Here is a 22,256-nt window from a genome sequence, read left to right on the forward strand (position 1 = left end):
GGAAATTGTTTCTGAGGAAAGTTGCATATGTATCTACAGAGAAAGGGAAAAGTAAAGCATTCACATTGAATACAGTATGTTAACAGCCTTCTGTCCTTTTTTATTCCAATGCACTTAAGGACATATATACAAGGATAATATATTTGATTATCTTTTACTAGTTTGGTAATAAGATTGACTTCTCTGATTCCACCCAGTCATTTTCATAGCTTCCTCAGATGGTTTCACTGATCCAAGACCAGCATCTATTTTTGGCATAGGGAACTAGGGACCAAACCTGTTGCAAGCACAGCCTCTGCTTCCCAATCCCCTCCCTCATATACAACATATACCGGTAATGGCTAGAATCCCAATAGTTCCCTGCATATATCACTTGTCACAGCAGTTTTTTAGTCACCTTTGTATTATTAGCAGCTCCCCATCCTCCAAGTTCCCTTCAGGGCTGCCCAGACCTGTGAATTGTTGCTAACAGAAGGAAATATAGTCAATCCCCTGTTGTACTTGCATGGGTGGTAGCGTGCTTTGGATGCCACCTGCATCTAGGCTACCCTCTCCCAATCTTAATAACGGGGAAAGGGCTCCTGCTGCAAAGTTAATAGCAGAATGTAATAAAGAGTTTAAAGGGGTCCTTCTCCGGGAGGGAGCCTGGACCTCCAGCAGAGCACAATTGGAAACCCTTACCGGCTAGTAAAATTACAGAGACCAGACCAGAATTCTAGTGAAAAGGCAGCTAGCTAGTTAAGCCTGATCTTTATTAAAAGCTGTTGCAATAGGGTGCTCCCCACACACACAGGAGGGAGGAGGGACCCAGAACAAAGGTGTGCCAACCCTTATATAGACATTTAAAATTGACCATCCTGGAGTCCAAGACCACCCCCAGAAACATCATACCTACATCACAGAAATGGCAGTCTACAACAGAAATCTGAGTGTGTTGTTTATCTCCTGTCCGGCAAGTTATCTGATTGCATTACTGTATCTGGGTTTTGACTACTCTTTTGTTATTATAACCACTTAATTCCTGAATCTAGGTCACAGGCTCACTCCCTGTTTATATCTTGAATGCGCCCTTAAGACAGGATTTGTGAGGAGAGAGACAATGGGGAGGTTTCCCACTTTGAACTTTCAGAGAAATATTTGAGGTCAATTTGTTCAGGACCTAATCTGTGGGGTTTCAGACGTGTAGTTATGAACATTAAATTTTTTATAAAGGTAAAGGGACCCCTGACCGCTAGGTCCAGTCACGGACGACTCTGGGATTGCGGCGCTCATCTCGCTTTACTGGCCGAGGGAGCTGGCATACAGGTTCCGGGTCACGTGGCCAGCATGACTAAGCCGCTTCTGGCGAACCAGAGCAGTGCACAGAAACGCTGTTTACCTTCCTGCCGGAGCGGTACCTATTTATCAATTGCACTTTTGGGGGTGTTTTCAAACTGCTAGGTTGGTAGGAGCAGGGACCGAGCAACGGGAGCTCACCCCGTCGCGGGGATTCGAACCGCCAACCTTCTGATCGGCAAGCTCTAGGCTCTGTGGTTTAACCCACAGCGCCACCCACTGTATATGACCTTTTATATATAATTTTATATATGACCTTAAAATTCTTATAACACAGAACATTCTCTTAATTTTATTATTATTAGAATTTATATACCACCCTATACCTGGAGGTCTCAGGGTGGTTCACAGTAAAGATGAACATAAAAACCACAATATATATAATCCAAATAATAACAACCCAATAACGCCCCCCTACGCCCCAACCCCCCCCCCCACTTTTTCTAGTGTTAGCTCATGCACAAGCTAAATTGCAGGAAATGGTACTACATCTAAGGGTCCTCTAAAGGAAAGGTTGTGCGAAAGTTTGTTTCTGTGCTCCCTAGAGGTTAAAGGTAAAGGCCAGGGACCCCTGACCATTAGGTCCAGTCGTGTCCGACTCTGGGGTTGCAGCGCTCATCTCCCATTAATGGCCGAGGGAGCCGGTGTACAGCTTCCTACAGGTAGATGGGATTAAATCCTCCTGAACTCAATATACTTACTTTTATTTATTCACATTTATACCCCAGCTTTAAGCCGGCAAGGCTCTGAGTGACTGACATAAATCAGTACAGCAAACCCGCAAATTACTAATCGGATTTTATTTTGCGCGATTTTGGTTTTAGCTGCAGGCTTCCTGCCCAGAGACGGTTTGTGCTCTCAGTCTAAAGGTATGGCGAATGCGGAAAAGCGATCTCAACCACAAGTTCTTCATTAAAAATGAATAAATAGAGAATTAAAAAATATGGCCGTGTGTCTTCTTCTACCGAGGCGTTTCGTTATGTTCCCGCCCTCCCAAGTTTCCAGGCAGGGATCTCATACGCGAGGACATTTAAAATCAGGGGCGTCGATAGAGATGTGAACCTTCGCAGAATCCTCTGCGTACGAATTAAACCTCGGGTCTAAAGCCCGACGGTGTCCTTATTCGCCCCCTGGGCGCCCGTCCCGCCGATAAACGGCAGCAGCAGCATCTCCGCGGGCGGCGGGCGGAGCTCCTCTCGCCGCCGAGACTTCCAAGCCCCGCCTCCGAGCGCGTCTGGCGGCTGTTTGACCCTCGCCAGCTTCCATGCCGCGGCGTGACGTCGAGGGCAGCCGCTTCCCCATTGGCGGATTCAATCGTCGCGGGCTACTTGAACGGCGAAAGCGGAGCGGGCCCGAAAGAGAACGAGAGGGAAGCTGCCGAGCGAGGGTCCGTTCAAAGCAGCTCGGCTCAAGGCTCCCCGGTTCTGCAGTCGCCGCCGCCGCCGCTCTTATCGCCATGCTGACGGGAGCCGCCGCCGCTGCCGCTGCCGCCTCCCTGGCTCGGGAGAACCAGGAGAACGTGCCTCCCGGAGCGAAGGGCGACCCTCGGCTGGCAGGCGCTGCGCTGGGGACGCGGGTCGCTCTGGGGCTGCTGCGGGCCAACCGGGACCCCCTCGACCAGCCGCAGGTGAAGGGCCGGAGCGGAGGGGGAAGGGAGCCGTTTCCCACGCCCCTGGGCCGGTCGGAGCTGCCCTAGACCCCCGCATCCGCCATCTTAGAGCTCCGGGCAGAAAAGAGGAGGAGGCGGCGGAGAGGCTCCTTGCATGGGGGGGGGAGGGGCGAGATGCCCCCCACCCCAACCTCCGGGCGCCCACCTTGCTGCTGCTATTATTGGAAGCGAGAGCAGCTTCCTTTCGGGGCTTAGTGGCGGGAGAGGAGGGCGGCCGGCCCTCGAGGCTGCAGGGAGCGCTCCCCGCGGGCGGGTCCGGGCGTCCCAGAAAGGGCGCCCGGAGGGAGGGCGCCAACTTGGGCGGCGCGCCTCTGGCCGCCCTGCCCTCGCTGATGGTTTCGGTGCACGATGTATGCGAGCATCGCCTCCCGCTTCGTTCCGAGGCGGCCGCGACATGCAGCCGCAGCGTGGCCTCTGGTCATGGGGAAACACCCGCAGGGCATCTTGGTTCACGATACAGGTATATTCCACGCTTTCCCCAGGGAGGTCAGCCTTCGCTTCTCTCCTGTGAGGTTGGGAAATAGTGACTGCACTGTTTTCTGCCTTCCGGTTGAATCTGGGGGGTCCCAGTCTCTCGTACTTGAACTGCTACACTGCCCAGGCTTTTATTTAAAAAAAGGAAAAATGAGTTCTGCCAGTGGAAAAGTTTTCAAGGGCCATTGTCAGGTATTGGGTGCGTGATTGCTAACAGTGAACTTCATGTTGCAGGCTTCCCTCAAACAAATTCCATGGAGTACCAATGATGAAAACTGCCTCAATGTTCCCCTGGGCAAAATGGGGAATAAGCAGCCCGCTTTTCCCATCCATGTGGATGAGCCTGATGTCACCAGGCAGAAAAAACGTATGATGTCGAAAAGAATCCCTTCAAGTGAAGAGGCCCTAGGCATGAAGACGGCAGTCGCTTCAATGGGAAACAGGAAACCTCTGACACCTATAGATAACCCAATGGACCTGAGCTCTGGTGAGGGTAAGAATTGGTTTGCATACTTCAGGGTCCCAGCCCAAAGTTTAAATAAACCCTGGCTTTTAGTCATATGGGGGTGCACTCCAGGTGTCCCAACACAGATTAGTCTTCCGGAGTAAAGGAGTAGTGGCTATATTTGCTACTAAGGGCATAGAATCATAGACTTGGAAGGGGCCATGAGGGTCATCTTAGTTCAACCCCCTACAATGCAGGAATCTTTTTGCCAAATGTTGGGCTCAAACCCACAACCTTGAGATTAAAAGTCTCATGCCTTGCTGACCCAGCTATCCCTGCTGTGTTTTTTAAAAGGAAACGGTTACTCTGAACTGTTGGCAGGTTAATTTATTAGATCATAAAACTACGGTACACAAGCAAGGACTATGGACTTGAAATAACTAAACCTCCAGTTGCTTTATAGCAGGCATGTCCAACCGGCCCATTGCGATCCCTGGCATCCCAGGCCAATCTCGTGATCCTGATCGATCGCTGAAAACCAAAAAAGAAGCAGCAGCTCAACAACTGATCAATCCTCCCCAAAAGGATCAATCCAATGGGTAGATCACTGCCAGTTTTTTAATAGTGGGAGTAGATCGCAGTCTCTTGGGAGTTGGATGTGCCTGCTTTATAGCATTCACTGTTGGCCTTAAGATGTTGCTTCATAAGAATGAAAATTGTTTTAAATTGGCCTATATTTTGCATTTTAGGATCTCCAAGTATTATGGATATGTCAATAGTCCAAGAAACGGAACAGAGAATTAATGTTAACCATGTACCAGACTACATTGAAGACATCTATAAGTATCTTAGGGAAATGGAGGTGAGAATATAGCTTAGACATTTTATTTTTGGAGGGAGGAATTCTACCTAATCGAGTTTGGGTCCTTTCTAACTGCACAGACATGATTATCTTGGGGTGTTCATATGAAGGGTTCGGCTGTTGCTTTTCTGCTGGGTTCCCTTGTCAAATGCATACAAATACATACTAGGTCAAAGAATGTCAAGTCCCCCTATGTAATACAATTCTGGCTTGTATGCCCTGTCACCACTCCTTTAATCTATTCTAAGTGAATATGCAGCTATCCTTGCCATTTGCCACTTGTCTGATGTGATAACAATTGCAGACAATTGACTTAGATGCTGTATGAAAAGCTAGTGGGTGGTGGGGGTCAGTTAAGTGGAGAAGGGGTAGCTTGTAGAAAATTGAGGGTTGCAGTCATAAAACCATGCTAGCATGAACTTGGCAAGGAAGTTGTGAGCACAAGTACAAGTGCTATTTCAGATAGGAGGCATATTTGTTCCAGTTTGATCTACAACACAATGTGTTGACTCTCCAGGCTACTTGGGTAGCATATTTCTTGGAAACTTGCATCTAATAGCAAATAGGTCTGACTGCTTTAATATCAAAAGGAGCTCTGAACCAATGTATCCAAACAGGATAACTGTCCTCTTTCAATTTGTTGTCTGCTCATACAGATGGCTCCCCATCAGTTGTGAGCAAGTGAATTTAAAATATAGGTTCCTTGTTTTTCAAAATCTTAAACTGGGACAAAACAGTGGTGACCTGATGACTCCCTCAACCCAGAGTTGTAAAGCTGGCCTGCAGTCTCCCAGCAGAAAATCAAATTGCATAGCAGCCCAAAGCCCTTCAAAAAGTTGCAGGAAGTAATTATCAACAACCTCCTTATAGGTGAAATGCAAGCCCAAAGCAGGTTACATGAAGAAGCAGCCAGACATCACAAACAATATGCGGGCTATTCTTGTGGACTGGCTAGTGGAGGTTGGCGAAGAGTACAAGCTCCAAAATGAAACTTTGCACTTGGCGGTAAACTACATTGACAGGTTTCTGTCTTCAATGTCAGTGCTAAGAGGGAAACTTCAACTTCTGGGAACTGCTGCCATGCTGTTGGCATCGTAAGTAAACTTAACATCCATTGTATTCTATATTTGTTTTACTTTGGAATATTATGTTTTGTCTCATAAAAACCAATATCTCCCAATTCTGAGTATCCAGAGACAGGCAAAATCGTTCAACACTTCCCAAGTACAGTGCTGACACCCATATCAGAAATACGTATCTGGGCAAAGTACTGCCAAAATGTGCTTATTATTTTACAAATATGTAAATTCTTTCACAGCCTGAGGCCATTAAAGCAGGGTACAGTACAAGAAAAGAATAAAATAGAAATTGTGAAAGCTATTCCTGCAATTACTGTTCCATAAATCATTTGGTCACACTTCAGGGAAAGTTGTCCTGAATGTCTTCCATAGGCATCTAAACATGATTCTGGGTGTCTATCTAATTTCAGCTGGAGTGGCACAGTATTCTTGCTACCCATCTGAGTGGTACAGTTGCCAGGCATGGGTATATGGGGAGGGTTTTTCCCTTCACTTACCTGGTCTCAAGTTGCTTTGGACTTTAAATGCTAAAAGCAATACCATGAACTGTTTCTGGTAGAATATTGGCAGCCTGGGCTGCTCGCTTTGGAGTAGAGATGTGAAGGCCTGGAAAAAAACCATAAAAATTTAGGGGAAAACTAGGTTTTTTCCTGAAGCCTTTTGTTTTTTTCCAAAAAATTGGAGAAATAAAAAATAGATTATGGAATGTTTTATTTTAACATGATGAATAAAATATTTTAAGATAAGGGGTTCAAATATTTTATAAATCATTTCTAAAAAATATGTATGGTATCATATTATTCTAATTTCTGTGAGGACAAGCAAGTCCTAGGTTACAAACTGAACTCTCCAATGCAAGAACAAGATACATTTCTTCCTTTAGGAGGTGCTGTTGTCACCAGAAAAGAAAAAGGTTTCAGTTTTGTTTTTGCATGTGTGTGGTATGCATTGGTACTGTTCCTCTTCACTAGGCCTCAAAGCACTGGAAGAAAATATAGAGCAACAAAAAGGGCCTGAAAGTATATACTTAATTACAGCTCAGAAAATGATTCTGATTAAATTTAATGCCCATTCATTGAAACTTAGTCCCACTAAGTTTTTTTCAATTTTCCCAAAAATTCCCCCCCCCCCAACGGCTTTTTTCCGAGCTTCAAAATTTCCGGAAATTTTACATCTCTACTTTGGAGAGGTGTTATATGGTGTTGTTGGAATACAGTAAGCCTAGAACGTGCAAATATTTAACTTCTGTGCATTCAGCTTTACGTGCGTGGCAAATAAAAGGGATAAAAATGACTTGCCACTCTCACCTGCCATTGAACCCAATGTGTTCTGACTATCCACAATTTTGGCTTTAGGTGTAATCCACAGAATGTAACTCCCGGGTAAATTCTGAGATTATTGTACCTCAGTCAACATCCTAGCTGCTGCATTCTGTACCTGTTGCTGCTTCTGAGTTAAACCCAAGGGAAAACCCTACATAGTCAACTGCAGTATTTCAGACCTGAGGTTACCATGCCAAGCAGCCATGCTGTCTCAGTCTGGGAATGGCCATAGCTGTGTTGCCAACTCAAGCTGGTAAAAGGCGCTCCTAGCCACTGAGGCCACCTGAGTATTGAGTGACAAAGTCTGGTCAATGAGCACTCCAAACTGCATGCCTACTCTTTCAGAGGCAGTGCAGTCTGTGCTTAAAAACATGAATCCAGTGTATTACCCTTTGAATATAAATCTTGAGCTTTACACCATTGCCTGATGCATACAGCATATAAACCAGGGTACCTAGAACATGCCAGGGACCTTCCCTACTTCTGAGAGTTCCCAAGCTGGTTGCAGCAAAGTGCTTGGAGGCAGATAGAGTATACAAAGTAGGATAAAAACAAACAGCATCTTTACTGGATACTTTGCTTATCCTAATGCATTCTTTGGGATGAAATGGTACAAGGGATGAAGACAAATGCAGCTTGATGCTTACTGTAGTGCTTTCCTTCCTACCCTAGAAAGTTTGAAGAAATCTACCCTCCTGAAGTAGCAGAATTTGTATATATCACAGATGACACTTACACAAAGAAACAAGTCCTCAGGATGGAGCACTTAGTTCTGAAAGTCCTTTCATTTGATCTGGCGGCGCCTACTATAAATCAGTTCCTTTCTCAATACTTCTTGCATCAGCCAGCTAGCTCCCAAGTGGAAAACCTGGCAACGGTAAGTGTTGGTTCTGCACATAAGGTTTTGCTTTTTCCTTCAGTTCCTGTGGGAACCAGGTGCCTTCTCTTAAGGAAGAGCCTCGTCTGAGGCATGTGTTACTTAGAACCATAGAAGGGACCACAAGGGTCATCTAGTCCAACCCACTGCAAGGCAGGAATCGTGCCCCAGCATGGGGCTCAAGCCCATGACCCTGAGATTAAGTCTTATGCTGCACTGATTTGAACCACCCCAACTCTTCACTATCGTTAGGGGGGGGGGCTTTCTCCAGCTAGTGTGGCTAGAGGAGGGCATATTTTCCAGGTGCTTATTAGAAGCGTCTGTGCTACTTGAAGGGCACAATTTCCCTGTACTTGTGTGATGTAGGACAGGAAGGGGTTGGCTTGCTTTAGCCAATGCCGCTTGCAGCTTGTTAGTCTGTTAATGTACAGAGACGGTTTGTTTGCCTGTTTTGAAAGTGCAGCTTCTGTACAACAAAAATGCAGCGGGCCAGGTTTAAGCATGTTTTTTCTCTCTACAGTACTTGGGAGAACTGAGTTTAATTGATGCTGAGACATACCTGAAATATTTGCCATCAGTAATTGCTGCCGCAGCATTTCATACAGCAAACTATACTATTTCTGGAAAAACTTGGGTATGTATAATACTTGCCTTAATACACATACTGGAGCGTCAGAGGGTCTACTTCCACCTCAGCCTGCCTGTACACTGAGATCAGATGCCCTCTTCTGTATCCTCTGGCTGTCTTGAGGTCAGGCAAGTGGGAAGGTCACCGTGGTTATGGGGCCCTGCCTGGAAAATTCTCACCCTGTGACGACTTGCCTGGTTACCTACATTGTCTTTCCCAGCAGCAGGCAAAGACCTTTATTTTTCCTAGCCTTGTACTTTGAAACTTTAGAGGCTTTGTTTCTGTTTTGTTAACTATTATGGGACAGAGTATGACATTCAGTTGACAATACTGGAGAAGATGAGCAGGTGTTTTGCCTTGAGGCACATAGGAACACAATATCAGTGCTATTTAATATGTTGCTTGGTAGCCTGTAACGATTGCTGGGCACTTTCAATGGTCCAATTGAACAGTTGTTACTTGCAAGGTTCCAATAAAAGTCTGCAAAATGTGCACACAAGGGTTCATAGGCCGTAATATCTAACTGCTCTGTACTTCTAGATATGACACTTTCTGTACAACCTACCTGTGTCCCTTGCCCCCATTTTTAACCCCCCCCCAACTAACAAGTATCTGACCCATGATTAGCATTGATGTTATTCCTTCATCATTAAATTCAAAGGATGTTCCTCCATCTACAACCATACAGGCAAATTCTGGTCTTAAGGGTACTGAAAAGGATAATCTCTGGGTGACTTGAGTGCATAGCATGCCTAGGTTCTTTAGGCAATAAACAACAGGACTACTATCATCTTCAGGCTCTCTTAACAGGCTTCGCTCTCTTCTGCCATTTAATCTAGTAATCAGATTTGCTAGTAAGTGCCATGGAGATAAATCTACAAAGGTAGAGAAAGAACTGTCTTCCCTACTATGCTTTTTAAAAATCTTTCCCTACAGTTCATCCTATGTCAACCCCAACTCTCCCTTTGATAATGCCAAATTTCAGATTCAGGACAAAGCCTAAGAAAATAGGAGCAGTGTTCCAGCAAAAATGCTGAAAGGCAGAGTTGAATAACCATCTGACAATTTCCTTGGCAGACTGACTCTCTTGCTGAAGTTACGGGATACACAATTGAAAGTCTTAAACCTTGTATAATGGACCTCCACAAGACCTACCAGACAGCGGCACAGCATACACAACAGTCTATACGGGAGAAATACAAGGCTGTAAAGTAAGGCTCTTTCCTATGCTTTTTGTCTAAACAGTTGGGAGTACACTAGAACAGAGGTGGCAAACATGATGCCCTCAGATCTTGTTCACTTAAACACGGAACAGTCCCACCTGGCACAGACAATGGTTGGGGTATATAGAAGCTGTAGTTTAATATTGGCAGGGAAGGCACCATATTGACTGCTGCTGCATTAGAATATATTGTGTCATTTTCTACATGAATACAGTTGATTGAATATAAATACTGTGCTGGACAGCAGAAGTTAAGTGTTTGTCTGACTTATCTTTTTCAGGTATCATGCAGTATCGCTCATTGACCCGCCAGAGACACTAATCTTATGATAACAATCAAACTTGACATCTCAAAGGTGTATATTACCTGTAATGGCAACTGTACAGTTTTAAACTTTTATTTAGACTTCAATCACTCTGGTATATTACCATAGAAAATTGTGAAGTTTTCTACTTTTATAGTGTTTTAATGTAAACTTTTGTACATGCAATCTTGTTCTAAATACTTAGGTGACGCGCCTTTAAAAGTTCTGTTGAAACAGACTTAAACCATGCAGGTCAACCACTTAAGTACTGCTGACCCTTTTAAAAAAATAAGAGCATATAAGTAGGGATTCTGACTCTAAATGTCAAATCAAGAAAATTCAGTAGAGTCTGTCTGCATACTTGAAATACTAATACGAAGGAAGGTTCAGTCTATTCAGACTCCTATATACAATTAAGTTGCAACAGCATATTTGGGAAAGTCAACTAATGCTTAATATAATTTGAGTGACGCTACTTTTGACAGTTGTGAGTAGCCATTAAGAATGTTGACTGGTTATTAGGTTTGTGCCTGCTGGTGGCAGTAGTGCCACTTAAGTTCATGCTGCTACAGTAGCTTATGAAACGCTGCATTAATGATTTTCACTCTAACCCACAGAAACAGTCTTGAAAACAAGGGCAAGAAATAGCATTCTTGTCACAGGAAGGCTATATAGACAGCTATTACTGTCTGAAAATTGTCTTGGCTTGTACTCGGTCACTATTTAATGTGTTGCCTATTTGAGCATGCCAAACTATAACCTACAGACGTAAAGGCCATGGATTTGGTGCTGAACAGTGATCTCAATTCATGCATACTGCTCTGCAACCCAACTGCAGCTAGCAAAAGTCCTAGGCTTGGGTAGCTGTTCAAATTTATTACGTATTGATACAGGGTGGACGTAGTGGGTCTGCTGTACAAACTAAGTCCTGGTTTGAAAGGTTTTCTATATTTGTAAGGGTGGCTAACTTTTATATTCATATTTAAGTAGGATTTTCTGTAAGATAGAATACTGCTTCACATGTGCTCACAGTAAAACAATTGCATGTAAAGACCTACGTGTAAACCATCTTGAAGCTGGTCAATAAAATCCTGAAAGAGGACTTGTCTGCCTTTATGTTAACATAACCTATTTTCCATAGGACCTTCTCAAGTTCAATACCATTTTATAGGGCTATTTCTAAAAATGTCACTTTTAAAACTGTGACCTATAGGTTTGGATGTCAAAGAAGAGGAAAGATTCTTTTGTCATAATCCTGTGATTGGAAAGCAGAAATCAAGTAACTGGTCAGATCCTCACAACCTTTCCTTTAGTAAAGAGCTACACAGAATAGAGCCCTAGTCCAGTTCTGCCTAAACTTTATTTGAAAAAGATACTGCAATTAAGCAAGGGAACACACCATGACAATTCCTTGCATGTGCACATACACATAAAATTACAGAATACAGAGCAAGCAAGTTTAATGTAAACAATAAAACTTCAGCAAACAGCTTTTTTCTTCTTTTTGCCAGCTGTTTTTTTACTGATGTCCTGCTTTGGGGAAGACTCAGTTCTGTAGGGAAGAAAAGCAGTGAAGTTACAGCAAAATCCAGTAGCCTGTCCATCAAACTATACTATATTCCACACTGGTGCTCAGATGGAACAAACGGCAATCCACCTGCCATTTGTTCCAATTCAGTGTGAACTATGGGTTTTCCTGAGGGGAAGCAATGGGGCAAATGGAATTGTGGATGAGCTCAGGTCTCGACAAGATTAGCATTGTATCTTGAAGGCTGTACTCCTTACCACAGGCATGCTTATATGGGAATAAGCTGCACTCAACACTTAAGATATTTAGAATTGCACAGTACTGAACCCTTACATGCATGCTCTCTCCATCAACCCCAGTTTCAGAAACTGCTATTAGGCACTACCCAGCCTTAAGGTTTTAAACCTGATGATAGACAATTCAGTGACTATGGGACTTTGGCTATGACCAATACATTTCTGTAGTGGAAGAGTATGGGTCTAGAACTGTAGAAGATATGTAGGAACTTTTTTCCCGGGTTCAGAATTCACCTTTAACTTGCATTACATGAGTAAAAAAAGGTAACAATTATAATGCAATATTTAGATTTCTTTTCAAGTTCCAGCTAAGCACATAAAAATACAGAAATATACCCTTTTCTGCCCCCCTTAGCATAACATTTCACAAGGTGGAAAAGCTTAAACACATCTAGAATACCAAAATCTCTTCCTAAGTCAGATACAAAAACTTCTCTTTGAATCTGTAGCTAACTTTCAGTTAAAATGAACTTACTTTGTTTAGATCATGTGGGCGAGATACAGAACACATTTATTCATTCTGTGGATTTTGGGCCTCTTTCCTCCAAAGGCACAACTTAGAAGCAGTTTAGTAACAATTTGAGCAACTTAGTAGGTCTGCAGCAATCCTGCCCATAACTATTTGCTGTCACATGCAAGCTTCCACTCCGTCCACATACAGTATCTTTGGGGTACTCCAGCCTCAAACTCTTATCTTTCTTCATGTTCATCTTAAAGGGCATCTCTGAATATAGAGCTATTTGGTTTTTTTAACTGATTAGGTTTTTTTATGCCTCACATCCCTATTTTATATCCCACCTGAGTTACAGATATGCTATGGACTAGGGAGGGCATTTTGTCCTGCAATTTGAACACTGCCAAGCTGATATGAATCCCCTTCCATACTAGTAGTAAGTCTCAATCAAACACAGCCACCTACAGAAACAGAAAATGTCCTTGTGATTACCTGCTGAGTGCAATTTCTGGCTCCAGGATAACGACATCTTCCTCTTCACTGTCGGACAACACGATTGTCTCATCTTAAAAATGTAAGAAAATTATTGATTGGTACATGGTTTTCATCTGGAACAACGTGATAAATGATACACTGTAGCAGAAGTGCAGAAAGGGTGTGCCATTTCAGGCTGATGGCAAATGTAATGTGTGTGTTGGCACCATGGTTAATCTTGAATTGTGTTACACGACACACGCTGGCATGAGATTCCAGGGGTTCCAGACACTTACCCAGGGTCTGTTTCCTTTGGCATCTTTAGGATATATGGCTTATTTACAGATATATACAACCTGAGCATACGATGGAGGGGTTCAAAGCATTAACACTCCAAAAGGCCTCTCCCATGGCCACAGCCTTGGATGCCGGCAGAAGTCAGTCATGGCCCTCTGTCCCTTTGCAGAGCTTGCTGTGTTTAACAGCCTGCCACTTCTCTCCAGCTTGCTGATGCTTACAGCCTGCAACTATTTTTCCTCCAGCCCACGCCATCCCCAACTACAATCCTGAAAACAACTCTCCTTCCAACTCTAAAACTCCACTTCAAGGACTTTCATGTTTCTAACCAATTCTGAGTTGAGGGAAGGGCCCGTCCCACTAATTGGAAAATATCAGTTTGCTAAAACTTTTAACTTTTCTGATTCAACAGCAACATAGTGCCGAAAACAGACTAATTACAGGGTTGAGAGCAGCGATGGGAGATCTTTGTCCCACAGGTCAAGCAATATGTGTGACACTAGGTGTGGGGTGAGTAAAGACACAGCTGCAAAGGAACCATCGTGAGCCTCAAAGTGTTCTCCCAATAATTATTTGGAAAGCAGGGCTTATATGCAGGACCTTTTAAATTTGGGACCAAATGCAAACTGCTGGGATTAGTTTGACTCCTGAGCTCCCAAGTTAATCCTGGCTTGCAACCACAGCTGATCAGCCTGCAAACCGTGCTTTTGGCAAGGATCTTCCTTTTGCAGCCCATCTCAAGTTCAAGACAGGCTGCAAAGAAGAAAGGAAATACTGGGTGCACTTAAGAGTACAATTTTGAAGCTGGGTCATCAGATGTCACAGTGACATCATGTGACTGACAGGTGCTGTAAAACAGGCCCACATTGGACAATGAGCTCAGGATCTGACCCAGCCTGGTTGGCAATAAACAGACTTTATTCAAGACAATATTCAAACTTTCTCCTCTGCATATTCCACTGTCTATTGTGGTCAAGAATTCCTGCTTACCAATAATTAGCATGCACTAAAGCAGAAACATCTACAGACACTAATTTATAACTTTTAGGTTGTGTTTTCCCATTTGATATTACCCACAATCTTCCATGAAGCAACGCTGCTCAAGGTACCAACCTTTCTGATTTCTGGTTCTAACACCGGTGTCTCCTGTTTCCATACTATGGTCTTCTACAGTTATTGGTTCATCTGGGGTGACTTCATCTTCCTCCTCTTCCTTTTCAGATTCCTCAAAATCTCCCCATGAACTCTCATGTCCTTCTCCAATCTGGGCTGTGCCAGAAGCCCATAAAATGGGCTTGGCCAAGCTAGGTTCATTAAGCAAAATGCAGGCATTATCCAGATTTCATTATAGTATGAGGGACTTGGTGGGCTCAGAAATGGACCTGACCTTGTACCACATTTTGCTTTTTATTTTGGAGGAACAAGCTTCAGTCTGTCCTGAACACTTGCATGCAATGCAGCAATGGTATAAATTATCTATAATTTTTTTGACAAAAATGTATGGTTAATAATAAATAAATAAATAAATAAATAAATAAATAAATAAATAAAGTATTATTTATACCTCACGGATCTGGCTGGGTTTTCCCAGCCACTCTGGGCTGCTCCCAACCAAATATTAAAAACACAATACAGCATTAAACATTAAAAACTTCCCTAAACAGGGCTGCTTAGGAACACAGCAAAGTGATCCTTACTCTGATACCTTTCTGCACAATAGCCTTTAGCACAGTGTATTGTTATCGATATGGTGCACAAGCTTCAGATACCTTCTTTCCTCAACATTTTGCTGGGGTTGCTTAGTCACAAAATGTTTAATCAGCACTTTTGCTATTGTGGGTACCACAGGCAATTGTGATCGTTATGAACATCATCAGCAGAGATGAGCAACAGACTTCCTTCTTGGGACATTTGTGAATTTTTTCAACATTTAATTAACTTTTCCCCTGGTGGGATAACCACAACTCTGATGGCTATATGCTCTTTCCTGCTGTGGTCAATCTTCATGCTGATCTTGGACACTCTTTTATAAAAATTTGTGTAGGTACTGCAATTGAAACTAGAATTGTAAAAATGTATTCAACTGTAAAAGAATAGCTCTAAGGCTCCTAGCGCTTAACATCAATCACCTAACACACTGATGAGAGGCAATAAAAAGATAAAGGATACACTTCGGAAGGTGGAAAAGCTTTTGAGATTATTTCTTCAGCTTGCTCTTGTACATCATTAGTATCAATTGGGGCGTGATCTATCTTAAAGGCCGTTATTTTCTGGCTGGGAATAGATTCTGCAAATCCAAATTTCCCTCCTTCTTTCCTGTTAAAACAGACAGAAAAGTTTATTTAGACAGTGAAATGGACATAAACATTTAGAATGTTGACATGTTCTACAAAACAAATATAAATAAGCAATATAGCTTCTGTTTCAGTTTATATCCTGCTTTCAAAATTATTTTCCATCAAAGTGACTCACAAAGTTACAGAACAATTAAAACCAGTCAAATATGAAAAAGTACATCAGCACAAGAAGAGTAGCAGGGTGGGGAGGGAATAAAATGACTTTTCTGAATAAAACGTGTTCAGAGCCTATTTACAGACTGGAAGAGGAGGGGCTTGGCAGTTTTATGACAGAAAAGGCTGAATTGGTCAGACAGCTGGGATAACATTGCCAATCTCAGGGTTCAGGCAGGTTCTTATGTGCATACGCCATGGCCTAACATTTGGGATCAGTAACATTTTAGGTTGAGTTCAGAAATAAATTGGTAGCCAGGGTAACTGATGTATAAGTGGTGTAATATATACTTATCATCTGGCTCCTAACCTTATTCTGGTGGCCAAATGAAGCATCCTTGACAGCCCTAATATATTTCTTCCCTATTTCTAATGGCCTGAGTAAATACTAATAGTCCAATTCAACTATTCTGATACAGAAAACCTATCAGGCAGATTTTATACGAAGCCTGACTGAGAAAATTTGTAGATTAATTTTAAAATGGAACAAATTGGTGATGCACGTGAGTACCTGTGACATACTAACCTAACTTTCTGATCATTCTCCAAGGCTTTTTGAATTAGTTCTGTAATTTCTGCTACTTTAACACCGGTTATTTTGCTGCATCTCAGAACCTGTGGTAAATAGATCAATATCATGACATAAGCAAATATAAGCTAAAAGGTTTTGTCAGAAGCCAGACACTGCATAGTCAATTCATAGCAAGGGAGCAGACTGAGGATAGCATGCCCTTAAACCATGGTTCAGTATCTACCCACCTGCCAAGACTTCTGGAAATTACTGGGCTTTTGAGAATGGATTGAATGAAGCTAATTAAAGAATTTAAAGGGCTGTCTGTTTACATACTGTATAAGAATAAACAGCAGCATTCACTCTCGGAAGTTATAGATTTCTCTCTTCTATTTCAAGTAAGAAGAAGAGAGGGCGGCAGAAACAACCAATATTTTGAGCTAATAGTAAAAAGTCATGTAGCAAATAATTATTGGAAGACTGCATCATGGGTTAGTTTCCATTAAACTTTAGCAAAAGTATGATTTTAGCAATATTCAAATTAGGTGATACTTTGTTAGAATTGCAAGGTTTGGGTCTAAGCAATTATTTGTCCTTGAAGAGGTCAAGCCATTATTAGGCTAAAAGTGGGGTTTTTTATGCAAAAGCTTTGGGATCCTGGTTCAAATGTCTCATTTATATACTTTCTAATATTTGCAATGCTGGGAAGTGCCTCTACATTCAAATAGTCAATGGACTATTAACATTCTATCTTCATGTAGGCATCTTAAATGTGCAAGCTCTTCCTTCTCACTCTGTCTCACACATGCTCTGCAGAATAATATTAAAAGTACATCCAGTTAAAAATGCAATCAAGACCATATGTGAAGATGGATTACTCAATGGTGAAACTTAAATTATCTGCATAAAGGAAGTGTGATCCACAGCTTAATACTCAACTTCAGAAACTTCCATATTACCTGATCTTTTAGCAGCATAATTCCACCACTGGACTGAATTGTACAAATCTCACGGTGCTTATTCATAGCAATCACAAGAAGACCATCCATTACACGTTCCTCCTGTTCACTGGGATCTACTAACAAGTAGGTCCTGCAATCATTTTACAAACCATCAGTAAGTGTTTAATCCCAAAAGAGAGGATCAATGAAAATTTAAACAATACAGTGTGCTGGATGTTAGGTATATGTTTAAGATGTGTTTGTGAATTAAAACCTATGCTGATAAAACACTCATTAAAATCAGTCATACATATTACACTGCAATAACTAACTGATTTCTCAGATTAAGATGGCATACTATCTCACTTTCAAGAACCCACTCCGTTGTTCCTCTTTGATGTTATGCGCCTGAATTCTAGAAATGCTGGCAAGTTGCTTTCAGCTCATGGAACAAGATTAACTTACCCTTGCTGGAAGAAAGCAAAGCTTACACAGATAGGCATGTGGTGGATACTCAGAGGGACAGGATCTCGCTCCTCAGGGGTATACTAAATAATCCAATGCAAAGCAATACTTTACTTAGCAAAAAATACATAACTGAGAATTCTTACTGACTAGTTACAGAATAAAACTGAGTGGTTACACAGCTTTCAATACTGTAAGAAGAGAAATTTCCAGCCCTCAGAGTTGAGAAGAACATAGCTTAATAGATATACTGTTAAATGATTTACAGTGGACCCTCTGGATATGGATGTAATTCATTCTGGGGGTCTGTATGCACCCCAAAAATTCTGTAAGCAGAGGTGCCGCTTCTGTGCATGCTCGCGGGGCGAAGCCCGGAAGAATACACTTTCGGGTTTGCCACATTCACAACCCAAAAGTTATGTTACCCAAAGGTAACGTAATCCGATGGTCCACTGTATATTTTTATTACATTTGTGTATCTTGCCAAACCTCTAAAAGGCTTAGGGTGGCATACATGGCTCTCCACTTGCCTTAGTGAGGAGTCTCAACTGAAGCTGATCAACTCTTCGTAGCTAAGCAAATCAATAGATGTTTCCTGCTCTTACCCCCCAATATTTTATGTATAACTTCATATTTAATATACAGCTATCACAAATCCAAAATCAGTACAGACAATATATAAGTGGGATAGCAGCCCAGAAACCAATTATTGATAGACCACCTAGTGCCTGCAGGAATTATTGCAAAGAACACTGGACCCTGATCTGACTGAACAAGGCATTTCTTAGGTTCTTATCAGTTCAGGGCTGTACTCATCTGGGCTAGCCGATTTTGAGTATGTCCTCTTGCTTAAGAAGTCCCAAGTATGTTGCTTTGCTTTGTAAAGGTAACTCACACTGATGGACCATCAGGATTCTACTTAAAGGGAAAGTCAAGAATGCAAGACTGAAGCAACTTACCAGTGTTACTTCTTCTCCTTGCACAGACACATCTGGCCTCCGGAAGTGGCATAATGCCACTATTGCTGCTATGCTCGCAGCATCAATAATGTTTCCATTATGATTCAACAAATGCAGGTCCACACGAATTTGCCAGACCTCAGAATAAAAAAACAACAAGCAAGTCATTTCACTTTGCTTCTCAGTTTTTTAATGTTCGGCAAATATAACCCTAAAAGTTGTGCTGTCATATTTTGTTCATACATTTGCCTTGTGCCTCCTTAGAAATCTCATTAAAAACTAGAGAAAACATATTTGAATAAAGAATCAAAACTCATGTGAATATAAGGAGACACGTCTAGGCTCTGCTGGTTTCCAAGAGGCTACTAAAAACATGGGAAGGCAAGATCTCTGCAGGAATATTGAATGTGGCATTCTCATCAGTGATCACACACACTGCAAAGGATCTAAAAATATAAGTGTATGTCACTGTAGAGCAGAAATAGGGAGCCTGTGGCCCTCTAGATGTTGTTGGATTCCAACTACCATCAAACTCTGCCAGCATGGCCAAGGCTCAGAAAGAGAGCAAACCAATATTAATAGCAAACCAGTATTAACTATTCTCCAGCAATACTTTTTGGAATGCTTTTAATGAACTTTTAAGGATTTTATGTTCTATACCACCCTTATATTTTATGACAGGATAGCATATAAAAACTTTTACAGAATAAATAAATATTTTGCTGTTGAATACCTTTAGCAGATAAATGCTGGGGTCTCTTCTACAGTTCAGCAGACATTTAAAATACCTTTGCCAAATACCATACATTATCTCTAGAACTAATCAGCAGAGTTATAACCTTATGTAGGTTTAAGTCTCATTTAACTCAGTGCCCACCACTGGTTTACTAAAAATTAAGACATTCCTGGCAAATAACTAATATTTCTTTTTTACATATAAAAGTACCTAATAGGTACTAGGTATCATGCAACAAGAGAAAGAAAGAACAAAAATCCCTGTCCACGTGTTCACAATCCAAAAAACATAATGCAAAAAAGAAAAGGAAAATAATTGACTAAAGTGTCAGAATTCATGCAATCACACACCTTTTCACCAGCAACAACACAGAGAGATTCAGTATCTATACACTTGGAGTTCCTTAGACATCTTTCTAACAGTCGGTTTAGTTTTATAAGCAGCTCAGATTGTCTAGAATGAAAAAAAAAACCCAAAGACACAAAGTATTAGCTCCTAACAAATGCAAAGCCAGGAACAGGCTTTTTTTGGTTTTTTTTGCATTATCTTTGCTTGTTGACATTACAGGGAACGGGGGAACACTCACATACCTTCCAGGCTCAAAAGCAGGTGATGCCATAGGAGAGAGTTCAAGATTAAAGAAAAGTATGCCCTCTGTTGCACGATTTGGCTTTGGGGCAACAAGTTCACACGACACTTGCCCAAGAACTCTGCAGAAAGAGAAGCCACCCCAAAAGACAAGCTTTTAGAAAGAAAAAATTATTAGCACCTTACTAGGCTCTGTGGGTTAAACCACAGAGCCTAGGGCTTGCTGAGCAGAAGTTTGGCGGTTCGAATCTGCGCGACGGTGTGAGCTCCCGCTGCTCAGTCCCTGCTCCTGCCAACCTAACAGTTTGAAAGCACGTCAAAGTGCAAGTAGATAAATAGGTACCGCTCCAGTGGGAAGGTAAACGGCATTTCCGTGCACTGCTCTGGTTCGCCAGAAGCGGCTTAGTCATGCTGGCCACATGACCCGGAAGCTGTACGTCGGCTCCCTGGGCCAATAAAGCGAGATGAGCGTCGCAACTCCAGAGTTGCCCATGACTGGACCTAATGGTCAGGGGTCCCTTTACCGTTAATTATTGACATGTGACAGCAAAGCAAACAATGAATCATTCTAAAATTTCAGTCTCTGGACTTAAGGTGAAGTTTACCTGGGATAAGTTAACTGCAAGCCTTGAGACAATTGTGTTGCTAAGTTGTAACCCACAAATTGACACTGGGATCACAGCAAACTGCCTTACACTGAGTCAGACCATTTGTCCATCTAGCTCAGTATTTTCTACACTGAGTGGCAGCAGCTATCCAGAGTTCCAGGCAAGCATCTTTCCTGGTCCTACCTAGAGATACTGGAGATTGAACTTGGGACCTTCTGCATACAAAGGCTGATGCTCTACCACTGAACTTATGGCCCTTCCCATTATACCTAAAGTTGCATATGAAGGAAGAAATAGAGTAGCTGTGTATTCTCCCACCTGGTTTCTCCTGCTTTTTTATTCACAACTTTCTCCTGCCTGCTATAGTAAGTAGGTCCCCAAATAAGTGGCACAGCATTCTTCCCAGCTGAGGACAGACTGCCATGACAGAAATGGTGGCAGTGAGGTGGTTCAGTTATGGATACTTGTGTTCCCTTATTTGAAATACCTGGTTTTTCCGAGCTCCACAATACAGCAGCCATAGTCAGTGCCAAAGGAAATGCGGAGGTTTCTGTAATCATAGCATTGTCGCCCATCCAGACGCTACAAAGTAAGAGCACAGCAGTGTTACAGATGTGAAGTGTGGGATTGGGAAGGTAAGCCACAGAAGTGGTTGCACAAGGTCAACAATTGCTGGATGCAGCTTAGATTTCCCTTACACATTCCAACACTTTTGGCGGGAAGGTTTCTAGAAATATTAATAATATTTATAAAACTGCCCTTTGGCCCTCCACACCCCAAGGCAATGTACAATTCAACAAAGTACTGTTTTGGTGGGACATGGGGGGCAGGTGGGGGGCTCTCTGGTCCTAAATGGGGTAACTGTGCCCCTGAAGAACCAGGCAGAGGGGCTTCACAGTAGTGGCGCCTCCCATCAGATGTCAAGGAAATAAACAACTATCTGACTTTTAGAAGGCATCTGAAGGCAACCCTGCATCAGGAATTTTTTTATGTCTAATGTTTTAGAATTTTTTGTGTGCTGTAAGCCACCAAGAATGGCTGGGGAATACAGCTTCATCCATTGCCAGAGGTCAAGAGTCGTTCTTTCACCACCCGAGTTAATGACAGCTAGGTCACGAAGAGTCGGACACGACTGAACGACTGAACAACAACAACAACAACTTCTCACTCCCACCTTTTAGACAACACGCTCCCGAGGCTCCTCCCGTCCCCACGGGCACCGCCTCTCCCACCCGCGCGGGGAGGAATCCACGCCCACCCCGCCAGCGGCGCACTTTCCCCCGCGTGTCCCGGCACATAAACGCGCGCAGTCCTGCGTAGGAGCATCCACAAACCGCCACCTCGCACCTTCCGCTCCTCAATAGCCCGGAGCAGGAACCGCTTCTCGCAGTTGGACAGAGGCGTCTCTTTCATGGCAGCGACGGCCTTTCCCCTTCTCGAGGCGCGTCCCGCGTTCGTAACCGGGCGCGCCGCTTTACCTCCCCGGCGCGCTTTACAAAGGGCGTCACGGGTATGCGACGCCTACAGAAACCGCGCCGCTTCGTAAGCGTCGCCGGCCAAAAGCCGCTGCTTAGCAACGAGGCCTTGCCTTGGGGACTACAGCTCCCATCCACCCCAGCAGGCCGACGAGCCGTCACAACGCACGTCGGGAAGTCTTGCCGTAAATGGAAG

At 43.0% G+C, this 22,256-nt stretch overlaps 2 protein-coding genes across 3 annotated transcripts; one reads left to right on the forward strand and one right to left on the reverse strand.

Annotated features, from left to right (window-relative positions):
- Positions 1 to 2,568: 2,568 nt before the first annotated feature.
- On the forward strand, positions 2,569 to 11,320 carry CCNA2 (cyclin A2). 2 transcript variants are annotated; one of them, XM_033159825.1, is made up of 8 exons: positions 2,569 to 2,962; positions 3,713 to 3,971; positions 4,673 to 4,785; positions 5,656 to 5,879; positions 7,859 to 8,063; positions 8,584 to 8,697; positions 9,769 to 9,902; positions 10,195 to 11,320. In XM_033159825.1, the coding sequence occupies exons 1-8, from the start codon at positions 2,600 to 2,602 to the stop codon at positions 10,241 to 10,243; spliced, it is 1,461 nt and encodes a 486-aa protein (XP_033015716.1). In that variant the 5' UTR covers positions 2,569 to 2,599; the 3' UTR covers positions 10,244 to 11,320. The 2 variants fall into 2 exon arrangements, with proteins under 2 accessions (XP_033015716.1, XP_033015717.1); XM_033159826.1 differs by having other exon boundaries at positions 3,713 to 3,965.
- A 239-nt stretch (positions 11,321 to 11,559) lies between these two features.
- EXOSC9 (exosome component 9) lies at positions 11,560 to 22,036 on the reverse strand. Its single transcript, XM_033159827.1, has 12 exons — positions 21,933 to 22,036; positions 21,073 to 21,167; positions 19,980 to 20,099; positions 19,740 to 19,842; positions 18,654 to 18,791; positions 17,695 to 17,777; positions 17,248 to 17,380; positions 16,304 to 16,392; positions 15,437 to 15,583; positions 14,381 to 14,571; positions 12,989 to 13,061; positions 11,560 to 11,770 (listed from the first exon to the last, which is right to left on the reverse strand). The coding sequence occupies exons 1-12, from the start codon at positions 21,996 to 21,998 to the stop codon at positions 11,698 to 11,700; spliced, it is 1,311 nt and encodes a 436-aa protein (XP_033015718.1). The 5' UTR covers positions 21,999 to 22,036; the 3' UTR covers positions 11,560 to 11,697.
- Between the last annotated feature and the right edge of the window lie 220 nt (positions 22,037 to 22,256).

The sequence above is a fragment of the Lacerta agilis genome, chromosome 9 (genome assembly GCF_009819535.1).
Source record: "Lacerta agilis isolate rLacAgi1 chromosome 9, rLacAgi1.pri, whole genome shotgun sequence".
Classification (NCBI taxonomy): Eukaryota; Metazoa; Chordata; class Lepidosauria; order Squamata; family Lacertidae; genus Lacerta; species Lacerta agilis.

Bases quoted from the DNA above. Each gene is read 5' to 3' on its own strand.
- CCNA2 (XM_033159825.1), top strand. From the start codon at position 2,600: ATGCCGCGGCGTGACGTCGAGGGCAGCCGCTTCCCCATTGGCGGATTC. The intron at 2,963-3,712 runs GTGAAGGGCCGG...TTCATGTTGCAG, and splicing joins ACCCCCTCGACCAGCCGCAG to GCTTCCCTCAAACAAATTCC. The intron at 5,880-7,858 runs GTAAGTAAACTT...TTCCTACCCTAG, and splicing joins GCTGCCATGCTGTTGGCATC to AAAGTTTGAAGAAATCTACC.
- EXOSC9 (XM_033159827.1), bottom strand. From the start codon at position 21,998: ATGAAAGAGACGCCTCTGTCCAACTGCGAGAAGCGGTTCCTGCTCCGG. The intron at 21,168-21,932 runs GTGCGAGGTGGC...CTTACTTTGTAG, and splicing joins GGGCTATTGAGGAGCGGAAG to CGTCTGGATGGGCGACAATG. The intron at 14,572-15,436 runs GTATCCTTTATC...TAATGAACCTAG, and splicing joins GCTTTTCCACCTTCCGAAGT to CTTGGCCAAGCCCATTTTAT.